General features: G+C 38.6%; 1 protein-coding gene across 6 annotated transcripts in view; it reads left to right on the top strand.

The window, feature by feature from the left end:
• Positions 1–13,144, top strand: part of PHF7 (PHD finger protein 7) — a 31,105-nt gene extending 17,961 nt beyond the window's left edge. For 3 of the 6 annotated variants that reach the window (XM_031958033.1, XM_031958028.1, XM_031958053.1), the window contains 9 exons: positions 4,273–4,364; positions 4,782–4,907; positions 5,217–5,341; positions 8,713–8,872; positions 9,521–9,627; positions 11,215–11,331; positions 11,841–11,953; positions 12,201–12,482; positions 13,002–13,144. In XM_031958033.1, the coding sequence (XP_031813893.1) occupies positions 4,273–4,364; positions 4,782–4,907; positions 5,217–5,341; positions 8,713–8,872; positions 9,521–9,627; positions 11,215–11,331; positions 11,841–11,953; positions 12,201–12,448 (1,088 nt within the window). In that variant the 3' untranslated portion in view covers positions 12,449–12,482; positions 13,002–13,144. Of the gene's footprint in view, positions 1–4,272; positions 4,365–4,781; positions 4,908–5,216; positions 5,342–8,712; positions 8,873–9,520; positions 9,628–11,214; positions 11,332–11,840; positions 11,954–12,200; positions 12,483–12,732; positions 12,844–13,001 lie in introns of those variants that run through there. The other 3 variants (XM_031958046.1, XM_031958039.1, XM_031958060.1) reach the window with 3 other exon arrangements.
• Positions 13,145–25,857: the final 12,713 nt, after the last annotated feature.

Below are 25,857 nucleotides of genomic sequence, written 5' to 3'. Positions count from 1 at the left end.
GTTTCAAATTGCCCTCCAGAATGGTTGGATCAGTTCACAACTCCACAACAATGTATTAGTGTTCCAGTTTTCCCACATCATCATTTTTCTTTTCTGTCATATTAGTCAATTTGATAGGTAAGAGGTATCAGAATTGCTTTGTATTTCTCTAATCAATAGTTTTCATAGATGGCTTTAATTTCTTCATCTGAAAATTGTTTGCTCATATCCCTTTGACCTTTATCAATTGGGAAATGACTTATATTCTTACAAATATGACTGTGTTTTAGAAATGAGACCTTTATCAGAAATACAGCCATACATTCTTGACACATGTATCTTAATATTATTGTACTTTAAACTCTTTTCCCCCGAACTCCGGGGTAATAAAGAGTGCCATAGATTTTTTTGGGGGAAATATTTTAAACCAGTTGTTCTTAGTAAATTAATAAATATCCTTTTTCTAAGGGAATTTACTAAGCACATAGGTTTACTTCAAATTATCAGGTGTATGACTGACTACTAGAAATCCATTGATCAATGATGGAACCCTAAGGGAGAAATTGTAAGCTAGAAGAAATAGACCCAGAAGATATGCTTCATTCAGGTACTAGAGAGATCATATTCTGATCCCTTGAGCTTTATGCTCATATCTCTGGGTCATGAATAGACTTTTTAAAGGACTTGATTAACTACCTCATACATGTACCTAGGGTAGTTTATGCAAGTTCAAGTAAGCCCTTTATACACTAAAGTCTCTCCCATGATGTACAGTGGGAAGAAGGAAGGAAAACATGGTAAAGCACTTTACAAGAGGGAAATTTAACAGTTTCTTAGTGATTTTACTTCATTTTATTTTAATAAACTATGTGGTTATAATGTGGATTGCCTGTATAAAATTAAAAGGTTGTCTTTTAATTTAATTTTAAAGGGGATTTTACAAGTAATTGAGGTACTGTAGTAGGAATGTTAAATGTTAAATGTTAAATCATTTATCCATTAGATGGCACTACACTCAAACAATCCAGTTCTTTTTGTCAGAACAGATTCTGGGTTTGCAGGATTTCTGCGGCCCAACAGATACCTTCTCTGCTTATAACTTAGTTTTCCTCATTCCTACCTTCCATTCCAAACATACAGATTATAATACACTGATAACTGTATTTAAAAAAAAAAACTTGTTTCTTTTTTTGTGGGAACTGGATTTTTATTATGACTTTCCTGGGGGTCCCTTTCAGGAAATGATCAATAGAATCTGATTTTTCCCTTTGCCTTGAATAGATTTAAAGTTTTCATTAGTGATGTACTTTGCCCTTTGGTTCTACTAGAACTGTATAATTTTCGTTTATGAGTTTTCCAACAATATAGTTTTATAGGCTATATTTTTTATTCTGATTTTCAGAAGTTCCCATCATTCTTGTTATCTCTCTGACTTGTTTTCCAAGTTTTTTTTTTTTTTAATACCAGATATATTACATTTTCTTCTTTTTTAATTCCTTGATTTTATTTTCTCATGGAGTTACTGATTTCCATTTATTTTATTCTAGTTTTCAGGGTTTCTACTTCTTCAAAGCAAATTATTCCTCCAGTTCTTATCCCAACAATCTGAAACCTTCAAGCCAGATTGCTCTTTTTTGCCATTCTGATTGATCAATTTAAACCATATATAAGTTAATCATTTGAAGGCTTTGAAATGGTTCTTTGTAAATTTTGATAATCATCTTTTCCTAGATAATTCTTTAAATTTCAGTTCTTCAGATAATGGCCAGCTGATAACTATTTTCTTTTCAGGTTTGTACTTACCCTCTGCTGAGACACTTTGTTACCCAAATACTTGACAGAGGCACTGAAGAATAGTGCTTGTCCTTTGACAGATTCAGACCAACTAGATAACTGTCATCTTCTTTAGACCTGTGCTGAGGTCTCATGGTCCCTAGATTTGTCTCATAACATTTTCTAGACATCTCCACTTGTGGCTCCAGCCTATCCTTTCCCATTCAATTCTATCCAGCCCTAACTATATATATTGTCTTCTCCAATTAGAACATATGATAGATTTATAGCCAATATGGATCCCTGAAGAAAGGCAAGCAACACAGCATCCTTATATCTACTCCAGGATTTTGAGTAGTGTTGAAAGGAGGAAGAGAGAGTAAAATTTATTTCTTATAGTTGGGGTATATGAAAAGAAAACAAATATGAAGGAAAAAGTAGAGGGAATACATATTACATAAACTTCATTCTTATCTGAAATGGACAAAGGAGCAATGAACATAATCACAGTAATATGTAGAATTTTGTGTTTACTTATTTTAAAAAGCAAGCAACATGAAATGGAGATCCATAGTTTCATGTAGAATTTTTTTGTGTTCTGTGTATGTGGAAATGTTCTTTTGGGAATAAAATTTTTGAAAAAATAATGTAAACCACTTGAAGGCAGCAATCATCTTACTTGCATATTTGTGACTAGAATTTAGCATAATTCGTAGCACATAGACTTAATAAATGCTTTTTTGTTTATTTATTCATATATAATCACACACATGTCTTCCTGACAGTATAACCTTTGTTAGGCCTTTTCTCATGCTCTTCTAATATTTTTCAAAGATCATACAGTTTATATAGAATTAAGAGGCAGCACTTCCTCTGTTGAATAGCTAACCATTTTTCCCACAAGCCATGGAAAAATGAGCAATGCTTCTAAAATTCCTTAGGTTATGTTCTAAAACTAGTAAAATCTAGCTGGGCAAGAGAATCAGGGAGGTAGAGTGGATGGAAGGCTGGATTCAAGCTCTGCCTTTAACCCTGGACAAACAGGAAGCTCTCAGAAGACTCTTATAAGTCACTGAGGAGATATCAGGCTACACTGGTGAAGGGAGTTTCCACAACAGAAATTTCCATCCCACTGAAAATTCCCAGTTTGTACTAAACAGTGTCTTACTGTGGATGTTCTACAGCAAGCCATTGGGTAACTTTAATTATTCTTGCTAATTAAGCACAAAACTGAGGTGTTTCTACGTGTAAAAAGAGTGCATTGTTACATTGCCTTTCTATTGAGAATAGTTGTAGTGCTTCTAATGTTTGGGATAGTAGGAGGTGTTGCTTAGCTGCTTTAAAAAGTTGTAAGATGGACAACTATTTATCTTAAGTTAGAAATTGTCTAAGACTTGACTCTTTTCAACCCCATGAAATGATTCAGGCCAATTCTGATAAAATTGCCACGTAGAGAGCCATCTGCATCTAGAGAGAGAGAAGATGGTGGGAATTGAGTGTGGATCAAAGCATAGTATTTTTATCTTTGTTGGTGGTGGTGGTGTTTGTTTTTTTTCTTTTTGATCTGATTTTTCTTGTGCAGCATAATAAATGTGGAAAATGCATTTAGATGAATTGCACGTGTTTAGTTTATATTGGATTACTTGCTATCTGGGGGAGAGGAGAGAGAAGGGAGAGAAAAAAATTGTAACACAAGGTTTTGCAAGGGTGAATGTTGAAAACTGTCTTTGTATATATTTGGAAAATAAAAAGTTATTATTAAAAAGAAAAGAATTTTAAAGCTTGGGGAGAAAAAAGAAATTGGCCAAGAATGACTGTTCTGCGTAGGTGGGGAGAGTTCTTTACCTGGAGTGCCGTATAAGCCAATGAAATCACAGGTTGGGACTAAAAGGGGAAATATTTAGAGGGCATTATGCAAGAGTGGATAGAGCTCATGTCCCAGTCAGGATGATTCAGGTTCATATTTTGCCTTCCATACATACTGGCTGTATGTCTCTGGGAGTTAATTCTCTCTCCTAGGCAATGCTCTATGTGTTATAAATCTTCAATTCATATAAATATGCTCTGCATTGTTATAGTATTTTCTTCTATACCATTAAAATTCCAAGTCCAAAATTGTGGAGGTTTTTAGAGAAGTGGTTCCTTGTATTTTAAAAAAAAAATGCATAAAAACATTTCATTTTATTTTTTTTTCCTGAAGCAATTGGGGTTAAGTGATTTGCCCAGGGGTCACACAGCTAGGAAGTGTTAAGTGTCTGAGACCAGATTTAAACTCAGATCCTCCTGACTTCAAGGCTGGTGTTCTATCCACTGTACCAGTGAAAAAAAATTTTATTAAAAAAATAAAACAAATATATTAAAAACTTGTACCATCAGGGAAAAATGCATGTATTAACTTTTGCATTCCCCAAATGGCCTGCCTTGGAACAAAATCTCACCTACTTTGTCTTAAAATTTATGGTTCTTCCCTTGAGTCAATTTTATATTCTACATTAATTCTTCTTGCCTGATCTTTTCTAGTTTGCCGAATGTGCCTCCAAGAACCAGGAGATCCTGAAAAGCTGGGGGAATTTCTGCAAAGAGATAACCTCCGTATCCATTATTTCTGTCTTGTGAGTATATTCCCTTCCTTCCTTTAAATTCCCAGTGATTTCTGTTTATTATTCCTCACTTTATTTACCATGCCTCATTATATACTTGACCCCATTACTCTAGCTTTTTCCTTGCTTCCTCAGTTTAAGAAGTGGTAGAAAATCTTCTGGCCTTGTGTTTAAATCCTTTTAACATTTTATTAATTATGTGAACAAATGATTTGACCACTCACTGCCTCAGTTTCTCAACTGTAAAATGAGTATTATAATATCCATGTCAGTACTGTCCTCTCATGGTATTATTTTGAGAATAATGCTTTATAAACTTTTAAAGATCTTATTACATATATTCATATACATTATTATCCATTATTGTATACAATAATAATAAAACCCATCACCACATCCTGCTATCTTGCTTTTCATTGATGATTGTAGTATATCTGTTCTATGGCCCCTCAGATACTGTCCAGTGGGTTGCCCCAGCGGGGCCGGGCCAGTGATGGCTTCCATGGATTCTTACCTGAGGACATCAAAAAGGAGACAAGCCGTGCTGCTAGGAAGGCTAGAAACCCAGAAATAAGGGCCCCTGCCCCCTTCTCTGTCCCTTTCCTTCTTCCCTTGCTGGGTCCAGGGTACTTTTGGGGCACGGTGTCTTTCCTGTCTCCTCCAGATTCTGGTGGGCTGAAAGTCCTGAGTGAGAGGGAGCAGCCTTCAGTGCAGATAGACCCTAGAGCTTTCTCAGGCATTCCCTCCCCCAACAGGCAATGGGGACGAAGGCTGTTGGCTCTCTGCCGTTCCTCCTCAACGTTCTGGGGGGCTGTGGTTTCTTCTTTCTGGGGCTATGAGCACTGTCTGGGGTCTCAATTACAGACCTGCTTTGTGTGCAAGAAAAAGGGAGCTGCCATCTTCTGTCAGAAGGAAAGGTGCCGAAGAAACTTCCACTTACCATGTGGCCGGGAGAGAGGCTGCATCTCGCAGTTTTTTGGAGAGTACAAGTGAGTGTTTGGGAAGAGTTGGAGCTGCCCATTGCAATGGGCCTAGTGGGTGTGAATCCATCCTTGGATTGGTTCAGCATTGTTGTTTTGGGGTGAATGCGCTCCCAGCCAGTGAGGCCTTCCCTGGTGATGTCACACGTCAGACCCTTAGCCAGACCTCCGAAGTGCTCACTTGGCTTCAGGCCTTGTGGGAAATGGCGTGACACACTTCTGAACAACTGTGCAGTCCCTCTACTATAGACTCACTGATTGGTATGTAGCAGTCACAGTAATAGCCATGACCTCCCATGTTGGAGTTGTATCTAGCACACCTGACAAATAGGTCACATACAGAAACATGTAGCAAAATTGCATGTAGTGGGCCAAACCCCAAAGTCACATAATGCGCCTCCCACCACATTACACGTCAGGTTGTTGTGGTACACAGTATCATATGTCAAAGTCACATGCAGAATATACACTGTCTACATTCCAGGAATGCACATTGTCTGACTACACGTATATATGTATAATCATCTTTCTCCTTATCCACATGACATCATGTATCAGCTGGATCACTGACCAGTTAAGCTGGATCACTAACCAGTTAAGTCAGCTACTCCCATGGTGGGTGACTCACTGTCCATTCTTCAACCTTTGTATCTTCAGACCCACTGACCCTCTGTGTTTCAGCCAAGCTGCTATTTCTAGCACCTAATGAGTCAGACTCTATATGTGGCTTCTCTCCCTTGGAGCTTTCACAACTGGAGCATTAGGCAGAAAAAGGGCAGCTACTGAATCCATTCCTTCTTTCTTATCTCAGCACAGGCACAGATGGTAAGAAGGCCCCATGTTTTTCTGTCCCATGAGAAGGTAGGTTCTTCATCATCCAAATTGTTATTTCAAACCTTTCCATGGACCACCTTCTGGCTCCAACTGTCCATCTGAAAGTGGTAGATGCACCATGCTAGGACTTTTCTTGACTGGTGCTCCATTTCTTCTGTCCTCCTGGTTGCCAGGGAGTTCAATTAATAATTCTCCTGTGGGCAATAATATCCTTTTGGATGGGCCCCAGGCATTCTTTTGGGCTGTGTTGTAGATTAGCAAATTTCTAGGCTCTGGAGTACTTGGTGTGGGATAGCTCTGCATTGGTATTCACTACCTTGTGTTTTCTCTGGGTACCAAGACCTCATAGCATGCCTTTTTCCCCTCGATGGAGTTCTTGACAGTTATACCATTATTTCCTCCTTTTGAGGCTCAGTCCATTACTTGCTATTAGGTTCATCTGCCAGCCAAGAACTGTATTAGTTGTGAGTCTGTTCATCTTCTCCATCTTCTGAAATTCCAAAGCATGAATCAAGAAATAAGTGTGTTTATTACTCAAATTTCAGCAGGCACAGATGGTGTCATTCTTGGTGGCATTACATAAATGAATTAGAAAGGCCACATTCTAATTCCACCAAGATTTCCATGCAGGCCTCAGGGTCCTCAGTGTGTTTAGCAGGTATGATTAAAACAGATCTCTTTAAAGGTAGTAAAGTACAATTGCAGACTTCTTTTAATGATGTTTACCACTAGAAGTTATACCTGCTTAGTTAACTTGTTCTCAGAATCTCAGTCTTAATCAGAAATAGAATGAGGGCTCTTAAATGTAGTACCTTTCTTGGCTAGAATGCATTATGACTATCTTGTAGTGATATCTATTTAGACTATATGTAGAACCTAGACATGATCAGTAATGTCACTGTGTTCTGAGTTCTCTGAAAAAATTGGGGCTTAGCCCTGAGTTTTTTGAAAATTATATTCCTAATGACATATTCCTTGTATAGAATATTATGTTTTAAGTAACTTAAAAAGTTTACAAGGATTAAATGTTTGCTTCATTCCCTCACCTTGAGTTATGAACAGCTGGCATTCTTTAACAACTGTTTAAAACCAAGTCGGTGCTTTCAGAAATGAGGAAATAGAAGATCTGGCTAGTTTGGCTTTGCATATTAATAAAATGCTAGTGAGAAGCAAAGCAATAAGACCATTTAAAAAAGATATTTTTGTTGGTATACTCGGGTTTTATATGTCATCTTCATTTCTGAATATATTCTCTCCATACCCTTTATCTAAAATATCAAACCTTTTAAGAAAGATTTTTTTTATTGTTCTTAGTTTTTACATTATTATAGTCAGCAGCTATATAGTTTTGGTTCTTCTTCATTCTCAAGTCTATATGAGATTTTTCATATTTTTCTGAAATTCTTTATTTTTGCCTTTCCCATCAGTGCAGCTATTCTATTATATTTATGTATGACACTTTATTTAGCCATCCTTTAGTCAATGGAAAGCTACTTTGCTTCCAGTTCTTTGCTACTACCAAAAAAATGCTTTGAATATTCATTCCATCTACCTTTCCAGACACATACAGGAACTCTATGAGCACAATTACAAAGTATTCGTTATGCAAATAAAGACAGATCTAAATAATTGGAGAAACACTCATTGCTCAAGTAACTGGAATAAAAATGGCAATTTTTGATTCAATTCCATATCAACCAAACTCCCAAAAGATTACTTTATAGAGCTAGAAAAAATTATAACAAAGTTTAGCTGGAAAAATAAAAAGGCAAAGAATCTCAAAGGAATTAATGAAATAAAATGGGAAAGAAGGGAACCTAACAATATCTCATCTCATGCAGTACTAACAAAGTCATAATTGTCAAAATATTTTGATACAGAAGCTGATCGTTGGAACAGATTAGGTACATAATATATAAAAGCAAACAAGCACAGTAGCCAAATGTTTGATAAATCTCAAAGATTCCAGGTATTGGGACAAACATTCAGTATTTGACAAAAACCATTGGAAAATTGGAAAAAAATGTTAGAAATGGTGTGGACCAACTTCTCACATTGTATACCAAAATAAGCTCTGTTTGGGTACATGTCTTAAAGGTTAACATTATAAACAAATTAGAGGAGGAAGAAATTAACCTATCAGATCTATGAATGTGAAACAGTTCAAAAAATAGAGTGAAATGAACAAAACCAAGAAAAGAACGTATACAATAACAATATTGTAAAGACAAACAACCTTGAAAGACTTGGGAATTCTGATGAACACAATGACCAACCACAATTCCAGAGGACTTAAGACTCCAGATAGATGGACACAGATTGTAGGTTGAAAGTTGTTTGTTTGACATGCATGGCTAATGAAGGAATTAGTTTTGCCCAACTTAAAATAAAATTTTACCAAATTTTACTTTTAAAAAAATACAAACATAAAATTGGTTTTTTACATAAAACCAAAATTTTTTTAAAAGATTTTTATATAGAATAGGCCTAGAAATAGTCCTGTTCTGTACTTCTATTATTAGAATTCCTCTCTTCCTCTGTTACAGATCATTTTGTGAAAAACATCGCCCAACACAGGATATTCAACCAGAGAAACCGGCAGAAGAGGACTGTATCTTGTGTTGTGAAAGCTTATCTGGAGGGAATAATGATAACATTCAGAGTCCATGTTGTAGTCGTATGATATACCACCGAAAGTGTATACAGGTGGGGAGCTTTACCTGCCTTAGGCTCCCCCTGAGGTCACTGTCTGACCTGGAAGCAAAAGCATCCAAGTGAATGCCCAGGTAAACATCAGCCTTCTCCCCAACTCTGGAGGCCTGTGTGGTTTTGGCCCAGACCTATCGGTGTAGATAGGAGTCTGGGCGGGTCAGGGAACAGTTTTAGGAGCTTCAGACTTTGGTCTCTAAGACCCACACATAGCCAAACTATTTCCAGGACCATGCCAAAAGTTTAAGGGAGATGCTTAACCAAACAGATTCACAGGGTAATCCAGAACCAGCTCAGGCTCCAAAGATGAAAAGAACAGGAATTACAGCCATACAGGTAGTTAGTTCCAGTGAGAACCATAACTGCACAGGCCTCCAGGATTAGGGATGAAAGCTGATATTAGCTAGGGCATTACTTGAGCACCCTTGTTTCTAGGTCAGACGGTTGGGCTTCTAACATACGCACTTCATCCCATCCAAATTCTTAAGGGTAGATCTTAGCTAAGATTCTCCCCATTTGTGACCAGCTTCACCAAGTGCCCAAACTAGATCTTACAGCAGGCTATTATTGTTCTAAGGTGGTGGTTCTAGGGTATGTATATGTATGGAAGGTGTTCATGAGTCTTTACCCCTGTTTCTTTTACAGAAATATGCCCATTCATCAGCAAAGCATTTCTTCAAATGTCCTCAGTGTAATAATCGAGAGGAATTTCCTAAAGAAATGTTAAGAATGGGAATACATATCCCAGACAGGTAACAGGAACTCTTTAGACAGAAACCTAGTACAGGAGCAGATATCTAGAGGGCAGTATAAGAGATTAGGAGGTAGCATAGGCATATGTACTGCATTGAAAAAGGCTGTAATTAAAGAGAAGGAACAACTATTTTGAAATGATTTGCACAGTGATTTTGAATTATTAGATTTCTTAGATTCTGGGGTTATACTGATCAGGATGAATAGGATAAACCATTTTATTCCCACTCATGGGGTTTTGGGTATAGATTCTGCCCTCCCAGCCTCTCTCCCAACTATTGTAGTATTTTTTTCAGCAAGCATTTACCTCTTTCTCAGTTCTTTCCCCATCTGTCTGACTACTACTTTTCAGTCTCCTTTGCTGGATCATCCATGAAACATCATCCATGTCCCATTCCCTGTGTGTGGCTATATGCCAAGGTTTTTCTCTCCTCTCTTCTTCTCTTCTTACATTGTTTCTCTTATTGGATCACATAAACTTCTAAGGATTCACTTAGCATCTCTATGAAGATGACTTCTAAATTGACATATCCATTTCTTATTTCTCCCCTCAACTCTAGTCTCATATCACCAAGAGCCTGTATTTCAATGTGGATGACCTGTAGGCCTCTCAAACTCAACATGTACAAAAAGAATTAATTACTTTTTCACTTTTTCCTATCATTCTTCCTTCCCTATTTTTGTGCAGAACACTATCATTCTTTGAATCATCCTTGTTCACAACTTAGAAATTGTCCTTAATTTTTCATCCCTAAGTTACCCAATTACACTTACTGAATCTTCCTCTACAAAATCTCTGGATTTCACACAATCCTAATTCAGACCCTCATCATTTCTCCTTTGGACTCCTGCAATTGCTTTCTGATTGGTTGCTGAACTTCCAGTTTCTCCTCTCCAGTCCATCATCCAAACAATTACCAAATTGATAGTTATAAAATACAGGTCTGTCCATGTCACTCCCTTCCTCAAAGAGCTTTGGTGTCTGCTTATTACCTCTGTATTATAATACAAACTGCTTTATATTTAAAGCCATTTAGCTCTACTCTCTCTCTCTCGAGTCACATTATTGACTCTCAAGCAAGGGTTTTTCCTGAACATTGGCCTATTGACTGTTCCCTAACCTACTTCCTTTCCTATCTCTTACCTCCATACCTTTGTACTGGCTATTCCTTGTACCTGGAATGTCCCATTTCTTTGCTCATTTCTGATTGTTTAGACTGTATAGCTCTATGTAAAACTCAGCTAAAATTCTACTTCTGATAGGAGGCCTTTTCTTTTTTCAACCCCAAATTACTTTGTATTTATCTTGGATATATTTTATATTTGTGTACATGTTATTTCTTCCAAATAGAGTGTAAACTCCTAGAGGGTAAGGATGAATGAACATTCTTGTTTCTGTATTTCCCCTGCTTAGCATAGTGCCTGATACATGGTAGGCACTCAATAAATGTTTGTTAAATTGTATTGTTTTCTGTGTGTATAGCACCTTGCCTCACTTCAGCTCCTGGCTCCTGGCCAAGTGGCCAGAGATTCCGAACCTTTGTATACTAGGTGTCCCTTGATCACCACTTCTTCTCTCTCTGCAGAGATGCTGCTTGGGAACTTGAGCCAGGAGCTTTCTCAGAATTATACCAACGCCATCAACATTGTGATGCTCCAGTTTGCCTTTATAAAGATGGCAGAGACAATTTTGAGAATGAAGGGTAGGTAGAAAGCTACTTTATGGTTGGTAAGGCCCTTATATTACTATTTTTTGAAATTTATCTTCAGTATCCAGAAGCATAAGATTCAACTCATTCCCCAAGCTTCACAGCCTCTTCCAGGATGTTCACAGCCCATTAGGGCAGTGATCCAAAGATCCAAAGAATCTGAAGCTTTCAGAGACACTATAAATTCAAAATTAGTTTTTATTTCTAATATAGTAAGTACTTGTAAATGTCACTCAGATAAACAAAAATTCTTTGGACAGATCCTCGATAATATTTAATAGTATAAAGATACTGAGAATAACTATTGTAAAGCCACTGCACTAGAAACCAGGATACTTAGATTTCATTCCCACTTTCATCACTGGCAGTCATTTAACTGTCTTTTGATATGTCTTTTTACTTTATTGTGCTATTTCATTTTTTGTTCATTGGTGAGATTTTCTTTCTAACCCAGTCTTAAGAATGGGTACCACTTAACACCCTCTTTTTGGTTCTCCTTCTAGGAGGTGGAGCCTTATTTTATGTACTACTTGTGGATCCCAAGGAACCCATAGAAATTGTTCCTCTCTTAGAAGCAACTCTAAGAAGTGGGAATGTGCAGAGTGTATATCAACCGGTATGATTGAACATCAGAATTCTTTTGTTCTGAGGGTAAAATAAATTTTGGTCTGAACAAAAAAACTAGGAAGTGCTGGAAAGGAAATAAGAACTGATGATGAGACCAGGGGACTTGAGGTCCATAATCCTTTAGTTCTCCTCAGTGGCTACCTGAGAATTTGTTGACCAATTTTGGAGACTGCAAAAATTGGGTTTTCATTTCACACAATCTCTCTTTAACATAGGCTGTATATTTAAAATCTTAGGTGAAATCCCTGGTTGCAGTAAAACTCTAAGTCCCAGAAAGGATTTTTACAGAGAGACTGGGCAAAATGGTTCCCAGGAAGAAGATCCAGGGCCTTCTCTAAGAGAAAGGCCAGGACCCTCCTTTTTACAAGAAAGTTCAGAGCTCTCCTCTCCAGAAAAGACAGAACCTTCCTGTTGGGAAAGGAGAAGATCCACATGGCGAGCAAAGCGCCTCAAAATCTCCAAACACCACAAAAAAAAAGAATAACATTTCATCAGGGGAAGATACCAAGCACCACCAGGTATAACTGTTTTTTTCCTTAGCATTTGCTGAGAAATAGGATTCCTGGATTCTGGGAAGAGGATGGAAAACTATAAATTAAATAGAGCTGGCCAGGCAATAGTTCCCCTGGATTCTAAGGGAAGGGGAAGAATTAGGGGAGAGAGGATTCTAGGTTCAAAAAGGGGAACAACTATATACTTTATATAGATTTTTGTTATAGAAGTTATGGCCCTCTGAGTACTTCTAATTTTTTTCTCCCTTACTTTCAGGGATTTCTTTCTCTTCTTCTCCTACTGTGATTTTTCCAGAGTCATTCTGATCTCGTCTAATTCTCCTCAATCTTTTCTTTCTTTAAATTCCATATGTTAATATGTAAATAAACTTGATTTTCTAAAATCACCACTGAGTAGCTACATATGCTTTGCTTTGGGATTTGACTGGGGGCCCCTTCCTTAGAGGTAGAGTATGAGCACATTAGCTCTTCTAATCTCTATAATTTAATGAATTTATTTTATTTTTGGGGACTACAACTACTTAGGTTCCTGCTGGACCACCAAACAGACAAAGCAGTTGCCTGGTGACACTAAGTAGCTTGGATTGACATGCACTGGTCAAATCCAGAATTAATACAGGTAATGAATTGGGATGTTGCTCAAAATATTAAAATATGAAATTTCCTAACTGTATTTTTCATCCTTATTGTGACTTCTACTCCTGTCATCCCTCATTTCTTTCTCAGACCATCCACTCTGCACTGACTACTCTCTCTTCCTTTCCCCATCTAGACTTCATGATAAAGCATTTCAACTCTGCCCTGTCCTCTGCACTTGAATTCCTTGCCCCTTTGTCCTATTGCAGATTGTGTAGCTAAAACCTAACATTGTATTGCTGTTTTCTTTAATGTCCATTCCTATTAATGTGCTGCTGAAAGGAGCTAGAGAATATCACAAAACTATGCTGATGAGAATTATTACAAATTTATGCTACATAATCCCAAATAGCAAGACAATCCTTTCATGCCTTCCCATTCAATACAGAAGCTAATTCCAAACTTTTTTCATGCCTCCCCAAATCTACCCTAGCAACTCTTTCTCATAGCCTCTCTGCTGAGAATCTTCATACTGCACAAAACTGAGGCCATTAAGAGTTTCTTCTCTCTTCTTCTTCATACTATTGCTCAGACATCTTCCCCCTACTCTCTCCTACTTCACCTCAAAGCTTACATAAAGAGATTACCCTTCTTTTTGCCAAAGTAAACCTCACTCCATTTATCCATGATCCTGTATGTTCCCACAGATTTCCTTCATTCCCTCTCTTTAATCTATCCCCATCTATTGACTCTTTACATACTGTCTCCTAACATACCCACCTATGGTTAAAAACCCCTCCTTCCTGCCAGATTCTGGGTTAATCCAGCCTCATTCAGCTGAAAGTACACACACATTCTCTCTCTCTCTCTCTCTCTCTCTCTCTCTCTCTCTCTCTCTCTCTCTTTATATCTCTCTCTTTGTTCCTGTCTGTCTCTCCCCCCAACACCCATCCATGGTCTCACTCTTGAGCTCCAATATATCACTGACTACATCTTAAACATCTCAGGTTGGATGTTCCATAAGCATCTCAGATTTGGCATGTTATCTTTCCCCTCATACTTTCCCTTTCCAATCAGAAATCATGTTATTTTCAACTTTTCACTTCATTTTCCAATTGTTGTAAAATCTTGTCATTTTGCCTTCACAATGTCTCGTGTGTGTGTGTGTGTGTGTGTATGCTTCTCTCCACTCAGATAGCCACCATATACATATATGCTTCTCGCCACTCAGCCAACACTCTTAAATGGGCTTTCATCATCTCTCTCCTGCACTATGGCAAGTAGCCTAATGGGTCTCCCTGTCCCAAGTGTCTCTTCTCCACTATACTAAGCTGCCAGATATATCTTCCCAAAGCACAGGTATGACCATGTTGACTCCCTCTCTACTCAATATCCCTAATGCAGCAGTTCTCAAAGCGGGGTCCAGGGATCCCTAGAGTCTCCAGAATCCTTTCAGGAAGTCTTCATGGTCAAAGCTATTTTCATAATACTGAGATGTTTTCATTTCTAATACAGTAAATATTGATAAATGTAACCAGGGGTATGCTGGTATGCTGGTAAATGTTTTAAAAAACAATTCTTCAAATCCAGGACATGCTTTTAAGTTGAATCAGCATTATCCATAAACCAAAACAAACCAAGGTTGAGTGACTTGTCCACATACAGCTAGCAAATATCTGAGGCCAGATTTGAACTTGAGTTTGGGTCTTCCTGACTCCAGATCCTTTTTCTTAGTTGTATGAGACATTTTTTCAAAAACTGAATATTTGTTAGGGTATAAACACTTCACAACCAAACTCAGAAAGATAAAAATATTATACATATTTTTCAAGCCATAATGTAATAAAAATTACTTTCATAAAAGACCTTGGAACTATAGATTAAAAGCAGTTGAAAACTAAATAAGAAATAAAACTAAAAAATTAATTGAAAACTAAATAAGAGTGGGTTCAAGAGTAAACAATTTAAAGATAATTGCAATGACCACATGGCCAAAATTTGGGGGTTCCAGCCAAAATAGTACTTAAGAGGGAAAATGTTTACATCAACAACAAAAAAACCCCAGATCAATGAATTGTACATGCAACCAAAAAAAAAACAAAACAAAATCAAAAGAACAGCAAATTCAGAATCCCCAATTATATACCACAATAAAAATCCTGAAAGTCAAAGATGTTAATAAAATTAAAAGTTAAAAATCATTGTGCTGGTTGTGTTTTCTTTTAAATACAAAAGATAAACCATTGATTGATCCTTATCAAAAATGAAAATTATTAATACACCATTGATGAAGATAAAAATCAAAACAAGTTATCAGGAACAATTTGCCCAATTATATACCAGTAAAACTGACTATCTTGAGTGAAATGGATGAATATTTACAAAAATAAAAATTGTCCAAATTAACAGAAGAGAAAATTGAATACATATATAACCCCATTTTAGGAAAAGAAATTGGACTAGTCATCAATTTCTCTCTCTCTCTCTCTCTCTCTCTCTCTCTCTCTCTCTCTTTCTTTTGGCTGAGGCAATTGGAGTTAAGTGATTTGCCCAGGGTCACACAGCTAGGAAGTGTTAAGTGTCTGAGGTCAGATTTGAACTCAGGACCTCCCGACTTCAGGGCAATGATTTCTCTTAAAAAAAAAAAAAAATCCCCAGGGCCAGATGGAACACCATCAGGAAACTTTCAGCTCTCCAAATTTCCTCCACATCACCTTATAGCAGCCGAAATAAACTCGGGGTAAAACAATTTGAGAAATCCTCCTAAAACAATTTGAGAAAAGACTCCAAGAAAGACCTAACCTCCAATGGGAGATTTGGCCTGAGCGAAGAGCAAATACCTCCAGGTTGACTCTGCAGAATCAACAAACAAGCCTGGGAGCAGTTGGGTTGAGAAGTAGCTCAGCCTTAGAAACCATTTTACAGATCCTATGAGAGTCTGGCAGCTGAGCTGAATAGAAGAACCTTCCACTGTCAAGGGATACCAAGCATAGCTGTTTTGACCAGATTCGACCCAAGCTGTGGCTTGGGGGAGAATAGGCTAGCACACCCCTGGGTGAGCGACAGATGGGGAACCCTGTTGACACAGACACTTGTAGGAGATCCCTGGTTTCAGTTCCAGTGCAGAGAGGACAGCTGTAGTTTGTACCACCAAGGGAAGATCATTTGTGGGGTAGTGTGGAATTTCTGGCTATAACTTAGAAGTGAAGAGATGAGCCTAAGATTGCATTCTGAGACAGATCTCAGAAAACAACAGTAAGAAGATCTTACTTCAGGGATCATTCCTCACACTTCGGGAGTACAACTTGATTACACTAATAGTTACTAAAAGCAAAACAAAAAATAAAAATGAGTAAGCAAAGAAGAATCCAACCATTGATAGTTTACTTTGAGGATAGAAAAGATCTAGGTTCATATTCAAAAGAAGGTAACAGAAATGTCCAATGTTCTTCAGCACACACAAAAATAAGAGTTCTTGGAAGAACTTTAAAAAGACTTTAAAATCAAATAAGAGATTAAGTAAAGAGTAATCCTAGAAAACCATAAAAATTGGAAAGTAAAACAACTTGAAATATAAAATCAAAAACTTAAGGAAGAAAATGATTCCTCAAAAATTAGAACTGGGCAAGGGAAAACTGATTCTAAGATGCCAAGGAATCAAAACAAAATCAAAAGAATGAAAAAAATGGAAAATGAAAAACTCATAAGGAAAACAATTGGTCTAGAGATTAGATAGAGGAATCGTATATAAGAAGTCAGATTACCTGAAAAATGTGATTTAAGGAATATTGATACAATATTACAAGAAATTATCAAGGAAAATTGCCCTGGAGTTCTAGAACAAGAAGGTAAAGCAGAAATAGAAAAAACAATCCACTAATCATCACCTTGAAAGAGATCCCAGGAGGAAAAAAAATTTCACTATCATGACTCAAATGTAAAAACTCCCAGGTTAAGGAGAAAATACTGGAAACAAGGAAAAAACAATGATTATAAAAAGACCTAGCAGATACTACATTGAAGAACCATAAATCTTAGAATATTATATTCCAAAGGGCAAAAGAACTGGGGTTGCAACCAAGGGTAACTTACCCAGCATAGTTAATTATAATCCTGAATGGAAAAAAAATGGACATTTAACAAGCTGAAAGACTTTTCAAGTTTTTGTGTCATACACCTTTCCCCTTCCCTTCCCCCCCCCCCCCCAAACTTAAGGGAAATTCAACATATAACATTCAGGAGAAATAAGGTAAACATTAAAGACCAATTATAAGGGACTCAGTAAGGTCAGATTGTTTATTTCATTTATTTGAAAATATTAATGCTGTTATGATTGCCATTATATTTAAGTAGTTTGAAAGAAAGGCATGGGCTAAACTGATTATGATAGGATCATTCTAATATACACACAGCCATTTAGATATACAATTGTGTGTAAACACAACTGGAGGGAAAAATTAAAAAGAGTATCTCATACAAATGATGCATAAAAGGAAAAATTGATACAGGAGAAGCTAGTAGAAGAAAGGGGGCATAGAATATAGAGAACTTTAATTGCAAATGGGATAGGTAGATAAGTAGATAGGTATATAGAAATCTTTTAAATTGAGAAAAATAAGAGGGCAAGAAGATAGGGTGAGGGGACCGGGTAAGGTAGGATGGATAGGTAAAGGAATAAGAAGGCAAGGTAGTGGGTTGAATTAAAGCAGAGAAATAGAATAGGTGAGAAGGATATTGAAGAAAAATAGAAGGAAAATACACAAGTAATTGTTTATGGATGTGAATGGGATGAATTTACCTATAAAATGTACATGGATAGCAGATTAATGTGAATTCAACTATATGGTACTTTCAGGAAACATAAAAATGAGAGATACAAAGATAAAGAGCAGGAGTAGAATTTATTATGCAAAAAAGGGATTACCATCATGATCTTCAGACAGAGTTAAAAGTTAAAATTTAATCAAAAAGAACAGAAATTGCATTGTATCAGCAATATTATCTAATATTGTTTTAGATCACTTAAAATTCCTAGAGAGCATAAAATATCTGAGCATTTACCAGCCAAAACACACAGGAATGTATATGAACATAAACATAAAATACTTTTTATACCAGTAATTCAAAATTTTTAAATTGAACTAATATTGTTCATGGGTAGATAAAGCCTATATAACTTTAAAATGACAACTTAGCTAACCTATTTATTTAATGCTGAGCTAGTAAAAGATGACAATGCTACCTAAGTTAACTAACTTTTAGTTCAGTGCCATACCAATCAGAGTACCAAAAAATATTTGATAGAGCTAGAAAAAAATGAAATTCATTTGGAGGAATAAAAGTTCAATATCAAGGAAATCAATAAAAAGTGAGCAAAGGTGGCTTAATAGTATCCTATTTCAAACTATATTACAAAGTGATAATTATCAAAGTAGTCTGATACTGGCAAGAAATAGAATGGTAGATCAGTGGAAGAATGGAATAGATTGTTTATATTTACAGGGATAAATGACCATAAGAACCTAGTATTTGATAAACCAAAAGATGAGGTTTTTAATTTATTTTGTGATATGCCAGAAAAGAATTACTTTGTGGAACTAGAAAGTGTATATATAAAATATACTAAAATGGGTATATGGTTTAGACCTAAAGGGTGATAATATAAGCAAATTAGGGGAGCATGCAAAGATATAAGAAGAATTTATGACCAAAGAAGGAAAAGAAGGGGTCATGGGAAGTAAAATGGATAATTTAGATTTCATTAAATTAAAAAATTAAATTCAAAAAAATCAATGCAACTATGATTAGAAAGAAGGAAAAAGGAAAGGGAGCAGGGATTTACCATAATTTTTTTTCTAAGGAAGGCCCCATTTCTTAAGATATATAGGGAACTGAGCCAAATTTGTAACAAAAATGCTATTCTTGAATTGATAAATTACTAAAGGATAGGAACAGGCAATTTTCAGGAAAGGAAATCAAATCTACCAATAGTCACCTGAAAAATACTCTAAGTCAATATTGATTGGAGAAGGGAAAATTAAAATAACTCTAAAGTACTACCTCATCTGGAAACAATAATGCATTATTTGTCGAGTTTGAATTGGTCCAATCATTCTGGAGAACAATTTGGAACAAAAGAGCTATACCTAGCAATACCACTAGTAGGTCTACACCACAGAGATCAAACAAAAAGAAAAAAGACATATGTACAATATTTATTGTCTATGATTGTGTGTGTATGCATGTGTGTTGGTTGGCAAAGAATTAGAAATTGAAGAGATACTCATCAATTGGGGAATGACTAAAGTTATATTTCTTTAGTTGTGGTGGAATATAATTGTCAATGAGATGATGAGGGGGATGGTTTCAGAAAAAGATGAGAATATATGAATTGATGCAAAGTGAACTGAGCAGAAGCAGAAAATATTGGACATAGCAACAGCAATATTGTAACAATGGTGGATTGTGAAAGACTCTGCTACTCTAGTCAATACAATGTCCAAGACAATTCCAGAGAATCCATGCTGGGAAAAAAACTGTCTATATCCAGAGAAAGAATTGATGAACTCTGAATGCAGATTGAAGCATGCTTTTTTCACTTAAATTTTCATGCTTTTTTAGGAAATATGTTATACATGACTCCATATGTATAATTGATTTCACATTGGTTGCCTTCTGGTCAGAGATAGACTGGTGGGAGGAAGAAAACTGAGAACTCAAAAAAAAAAAAAATGACATGTTAAGGTATAAGGAAGAATGAATTTCACTATTGCTACCAGATGAATCCTTACTTCAGCTACTGCTGGACTAGGTCCTGAAGATCATTCTTTATAACTCTGATGTTAAAACTCAGCATGGACTTAACTCTTAAACCCCCAGGCTCCTAAAGTCCCACATGGATGGCTCACTCTTCTGACCTTTTAAACTCAAAAAGGTCATAGTTTCCAATTTTGTTTACCTAGAATGGAAGAACAAATACTAAGGCAGGCAAAGATGGAAAGGTCCTATTCATGGGGGCCCGTCAACCTTTGGGTGCTTGCCAGAATTTGCCAGAATAACTATTCCATTTATATATCATCCAATGACTTAGAAACAGTTTACAGTTTTATCTGGTCTTCCTTCCGTAGTTGTGGCTTCTGGGCTGCTCACAATTCAGATGGGATGGTAGCATACACATCCACTCCGGCCCTCAGTTCTGTGCTTTTATAATAGTTATCCCCTGCACCCCTTCTCTCTTCCATCTCCTGAAATCTCTGGTTATCTCAAGATTCAGCTCAAGTACCAGCTTCTTCATGAAGCCTCTCTTGGTTCCTTCTGGCTGCCAATACCTTCCTCTATTAGAGATCATCTTTTATCTGTTTTGTATGTAGTTTCTATATGTGTACAGGTTGTTTCTCATATTAAAACATAAGATTCTTCAGGACAGGAATTTTGTTTTCTGTCTTAATATCCCCAAACTCCCAGTGCACTAGACAAAATTCTGCCACCAAAATTGCCAAAAAGGTGTCAAGCTATATTAGGTAGAGGGAATTTATTCACCTGGGGATTCCCAATAAAATCAGAGGTCCAGTCCAACAAATTTACCTTAATTAAATGATTGCAAGAGTATAAGAAAATGGAAAATCTTCCATGAGGGGCAGTATTTTCCATGAGGCAACACAAATGACCCATTCCAGGACATGAGTCCTTGTCAGCTGTCTTAACTTTTCATAATTTTCCATGTTGATAGTGAACCTTAGAAGGTGAATAATAGAAGTTAGGGTTAGGTGCTGGGAGTTTTGGAAACTCTTTGTCTTTTGTGTTTTGGCTAATCCCAGTTTTGTAACTCAAACACTGAGAGGGCTTCCTAGAAATTCAGGAATACTCTGCCAGTATAGGAAGTGGGTCCAACCAGATTGGCCTCAGAAGGCCTTTACAACTCTACTAAAGGTGGTCTGATGGATATAGTACCACACAGTCACCGATGGGAAAGTCTTCCTTATAAATACATATCTAATCAGCTGAATTGGATTAATTTTGTATAAGAAAGAATTTTTTAAACAATTAGCTAGGATAGGCTGCTGTGTTTCAGCAGAAATTGGGTGATCCCATGGCCTGTTTGAAAAAAGTTCTGAAGCACTTAGAACTCTGGGTATAAATACTCAGCATCGGGTTCTGATGCTGGACACTAGAGGGCGGTGTCATGTTGCACCCTTGTTAAACTTCAATGAATCTGTGATCTGGACAGATGTAGGTATTTTGTCCTGAATCTGGTCCCTCCTTATTTTATGCACCTTTGGTTCATGTTCTCCTTTAAATCCTCCTGAGGAGGCGGAGGGGTCACAAATTGTACGTGCTGTGGGATGGGCGAATCGGCTACAATCCCTGAAAGTTCATCTCCTGCCTTGGAAAAAGTTCATGCCCCCTCGGCACCGTTATGTTTTCATTGCTGCTTGATTTATTGGAGAGAATTGCATGTCTATTATTGTCTTAAAAAGCAAGAGGTTAGAGGGACATGAGGAGCAGATTGGAGCGGCACAAGATGCAAACCCCTTTCATCACCATGGACCAGCCTCTTCCCCTTGTCAGTCACCTGGAAAATATCTGTCCTCAGGAGGCAGATCAGCGGAATCATAGCAACTTAAATCAGGAACAATCATACCTCAGATTTACACAGCAATTAGTCGTTTTCAAGGCTCTGTGCTCTACATGATTTCAGTGGACACAACAGCCCAAAGGAGTCAGGAAAACTATTACTGCTTAATGGATGAGGAAGCAAGAGTTTTAGAAAAAGGGTAAGGATCTCACTGAGAGGTCTCGCACACACAGCTATTTATTGGTAGATCTGTGGAGGGCATTGGCTGAGCCCGGACCCCTCCATCTCTGCTGGGTTTGCTGTTATCATTCTACCTCAGGCCCTCTCTCTCACAGGTCAACAGAGACTTATTAAGAGCCTGCTCTGTGTGGGTGGTGAGGTCCTGAACGGTGGATGTGGTTGGCAGAAAGAAACCAAAAAACTGATAACGCTGATCTCTGGCAAGCAGGGAGAAGGCTCTGCCTGAGAGCTCTGTGAGGGTCACCCAGTCAGAAATCCAGGACCCCTGAGGCTGACGGCCACAGCCTGTCAGAAATCCCAGTCACACCCTGGGGTTATGTTTCCTCTCTGCATTCACTTGGTCTCATACTTGGGGCTCTCCTCTGCCACAGCACTCTGCCTGGCGGTCCTTCCCCATGCCATGGGTGCCTCTTTCTAGCCAACTGGGCTCTTTCGGGGTGCAGAGTCCCTGTCAGGATTTAGCCTGCCAGCTATGGGCGTGCCCCAACCTCATGGGGTGTTTCCTTTCCCCGGGTAAATCATTTCCATCATTATTAAAACCCCTTGCTATGCTCTACCAACTCCTATTTCATATTTACTGTTCCTGGTATCTATCATATCCCTTTGTTTTGTCTGTAACCTCCTGTTCTAAATAAATCTGCCATTTCCAAAGAGAACGGCCACTGTGAGTCCTTCACATCTGACATTTCTCCTAAAGCCTCTGCCCCGGTGCCCACCGTCACCTGGATAACATCGCAAGGGCACTCCATGTCACCTAAGGAAGGCGGCTGGGACATCTGCCATTACAGACACAATTTTCTTGCTGTTGATCTTGAGGAGTGTTCCATCAATTATTCCCATTGCATTATGCTGAATTTAGGAGCTGGGAACAGTACCCAGATGAGTCCCACCATATTTAGGGCAGAATACTAAGTTCTGAAGAAATGGAAATGCACCCTTGGATATTCAGGTCCAAATTTGGGATGCTGGCAGCCTTAATGACCTTGGTAAGACCCTCATTGTTTCTAACCGCCTCAGAGTTGAGTATATTTTGCCCAGAGGCAACATTCTAGTTGGAAGATTTTCTGTTCATTCTAACCACAGCTATAGAATGTAAAGTTTTCAAGGGGAAAAAGATAAAAAACAGACATTCCCTTCAGCCCAGGGGTCCCAGAACAGCATGTGTGGTGTGGGTGGAAAAAATGAGACTTAGTAGTCTCTGCCAACTTGTCTCTGGCCCAGACTGGCTTCTGGTCTCCGCCCTGAAAGCATCCTTGATAAACAGGAAAGGAGCCATGATATACAGGGAACATCCCTTGGAGCACAGTGTCTGAGACATCTTCTGCCATCAAAGCCATCTCCTGTCCTCAGAGGAGGTGACAGGAGAGATACCAGACCCAGGGAAACAATTCCCCATTGTGCTCTCCCTGCCCTCCATGGCAGGGATCTCTCTGAAAACCCAGAAAGTTTGTAAATAACTTCCACCGGTTCTGCCTGGGCTTTGTGTTTGTATGTTATTTTTTCTTTCCATAACAATGTCCTTCCCAGCCTAGTCTGCAGTTCACACTATTGTCTGGAGCCTCTAGGCTACAGGAAGCAGAACCAGATTCTTATCGGCAAGGGAGGGAGCTTTAGAGTCAACAAATGAGATCACATCCATAATGTCAATTATTTCTCTATCATTCTCCAATTTTTTCTCTCCAATTAGCCAGTTAGCTCAGAGACATTTAGCCCCAAAGGGAATGGACTTCCTAGTAAAACTCCTAGCAAAGGTGCCTCAGATCTGATGTGCTCCCAAAAGAAAAAAAAATTAATCCAGTTGTGTGGTCACACATCTGGATTTGAGACTTCCATCCCACTGATTCCCAGAGTGATTTCTTAGCAACTCCTCCTCCTTCCCTGGTTTATCCCCCTATAAAATGAGTATATTAATGTCGCTAAGTACTGGAATATTTAATTAAATGTATAAAGAATAGAGCCATCTCTTTTAGCCCAAAATATGGACAATTAGAGCAGCACAGGGAATCAGACTCCTAAAATTTATCTCGAGTGCACAAAGTAGGCAAGATTAAATGAGTTCCCTACATAGGTGGTACAATGGAGTTGAAGGACAGCAGAAAAGTAACACAGGTCCCAGTGCGAGGTCAAAAAGGTCAGTATGAGTGTGATATCCCTCTGGAGACAGTTGCATTTCCTGTTCTCAGTAGAGATTTTTTAATCAGTAATGTGATAAAAAATAAATAAATAAATAAATGAACCTGTGCAGAGGAACCATATGGTTTTCCTTCATTAACAAAGTCCAAAAGGAAAAGTGAATGACTTCAATTGTATAGTACTCCTTAAGGGTCTTCCAAGGTAATAAGAAGGTAAAATAAATTATAATTTGGTCAGTGGGAAGCAGGACACATGGGAAGAGGGTACCACTTATCAGTTACACTGTGTCCTGGTTAGGGATATGGCCTGGAAAAGGGCAAATGGATGGAGCCGTTAGGCCAGGTTCAAGAACAATTTCCCCCCCATTTGTTCCCAGTCCTCCCGGCAACTTCAAAACCAAATTTGTGGCCATAGGAGCCAGAAGGAGACTGAGGACCCTTAATGGATTGACATTTTATCTGCTTCCTGCAGGAGCCTTGGAGTCTTAGGTATTGCAATTGGGTCAGGAAAAGAGGCCCAAGGAGGCAAGAGAAGACTGGGTGCCTGAGTCAGACGGGAGTCTCAGCACTTCCTCTGGCAGCGCAGATGGGTGCAGCTGTCTCTGTTTCCAAGAAGGAACGCCTCTGTGGGATGAGTCCTCAGTCCCACGGAAAAATCTCTAACCACTGGAATGATCCTTCCCACCTGCTGCTACTTCAGACCGATTTAGGAAACTGCCTCATATGCCCCAGGGTTAAAATGATGAAAGGGAGGAGACAGGGATCTGGGAAAAGCCAAAGGAGGTGAAGAATTCCTTCTCTAACTCTACTCCCTGATCCCAGAAACTTATGGGCTACAGGGAAGAGAAGCCTGTAGGTTTGGGGTGCGTTCCAGCCCCAGAGAGGAGCTAGTGCCAGAGGTAACACTGGCCGTGGGACCCTGGGTGAGTCCCTTGTCCTAGGCCACGGAGAAGGGGCCGATTTTGCATGGATAAGGAGAATTTCCTCACCCTGAGCTCCACCCCAGGCCCAGGTCCTATCCTGGTCCCTACAGGAGCAACGCCTGGCGGCTCAGATCCAGTATTCTTTAAGTAACACTGCACTGCCTATCACGTCAATGGAGATGTCAGAAAGTTCCCATGTAGGGCAGCCAGGTAGGGAAATGACACCAAGTTGGAATTAAGGAGTGAAAAAAGAGAGAGCAGAAAAGGAGAGCAGGAATCCTAGGCCTTGGCTCTGGCCGACTAAACAGCTGTTGGAGGGACACAAAGAATGACCAGTAGTAGAAGCCTTGAGTCACCTCCAAGGTCACTTTCTTGCCATGGTTGGACCCTCCTTCCCCTCTGAATCAGGAGCCCCATGCTTATTCCTGCCGTGCCAGGGGAGCCAGAGTCATCATCCATTTGGACATAAATCCTACTTGGGCTCCAGCAGAGAGAAGACCCCAGGCCCCATCAGGATAACTGACCTGCCATTCAACTGACCTGCTAATAGAATGAAGAGTTGCCTAAGTCTCTTCTACAGAGATGAGCCCTGAGGCGCCTATCTTCAGTGATGGAGCCCCATCTTAGATAAGAGTCCCAGGCTTTGCCATATTAGTGGGTAAGGGGTTTCTCTCAGTTCCTAGAAATTCTTCATCTCCTCCCTCCTCACCCCAAACCAGCTAACCTACTTTGGTAGGAAATGTGTGTAATTCCGTGGGAGTTCCAGGAGCCAAGAAGTTACTGTTGTTCAGTCCCTGTTGATGCAGGTGAGTGCCCCTGGCAAGGAGGAAGATGCTTTGTTGGTTGAGGTGAAAAGTGGGGAGCTGGGCCAGGCGGTGCTACTGCAGATGTCTGCGATTATTGTGAAAAGATCTCCGCTCCCAGGACCCAAAACC

Source organism: Sarcophilus harrisii, chromosome 1 (assembly GCF_902635505.1).
Source record: "Sarcophilus harrisii chromosome 1, mSarHar1.11, whole genome shotgun sequence".
In the NCBI taxonomy this organism is placed as follows: Eukaryota; Metazoa; Chordata; class Mammalia; order Dasyuromorphia; family Dasyuridae; genus Sarcophilus; species Sarcophilus harrisii.
Note: the sequence above shows the minus strand (reverse complement) of the source record. Positions and strands in the feature narration are given on the sequence as shown.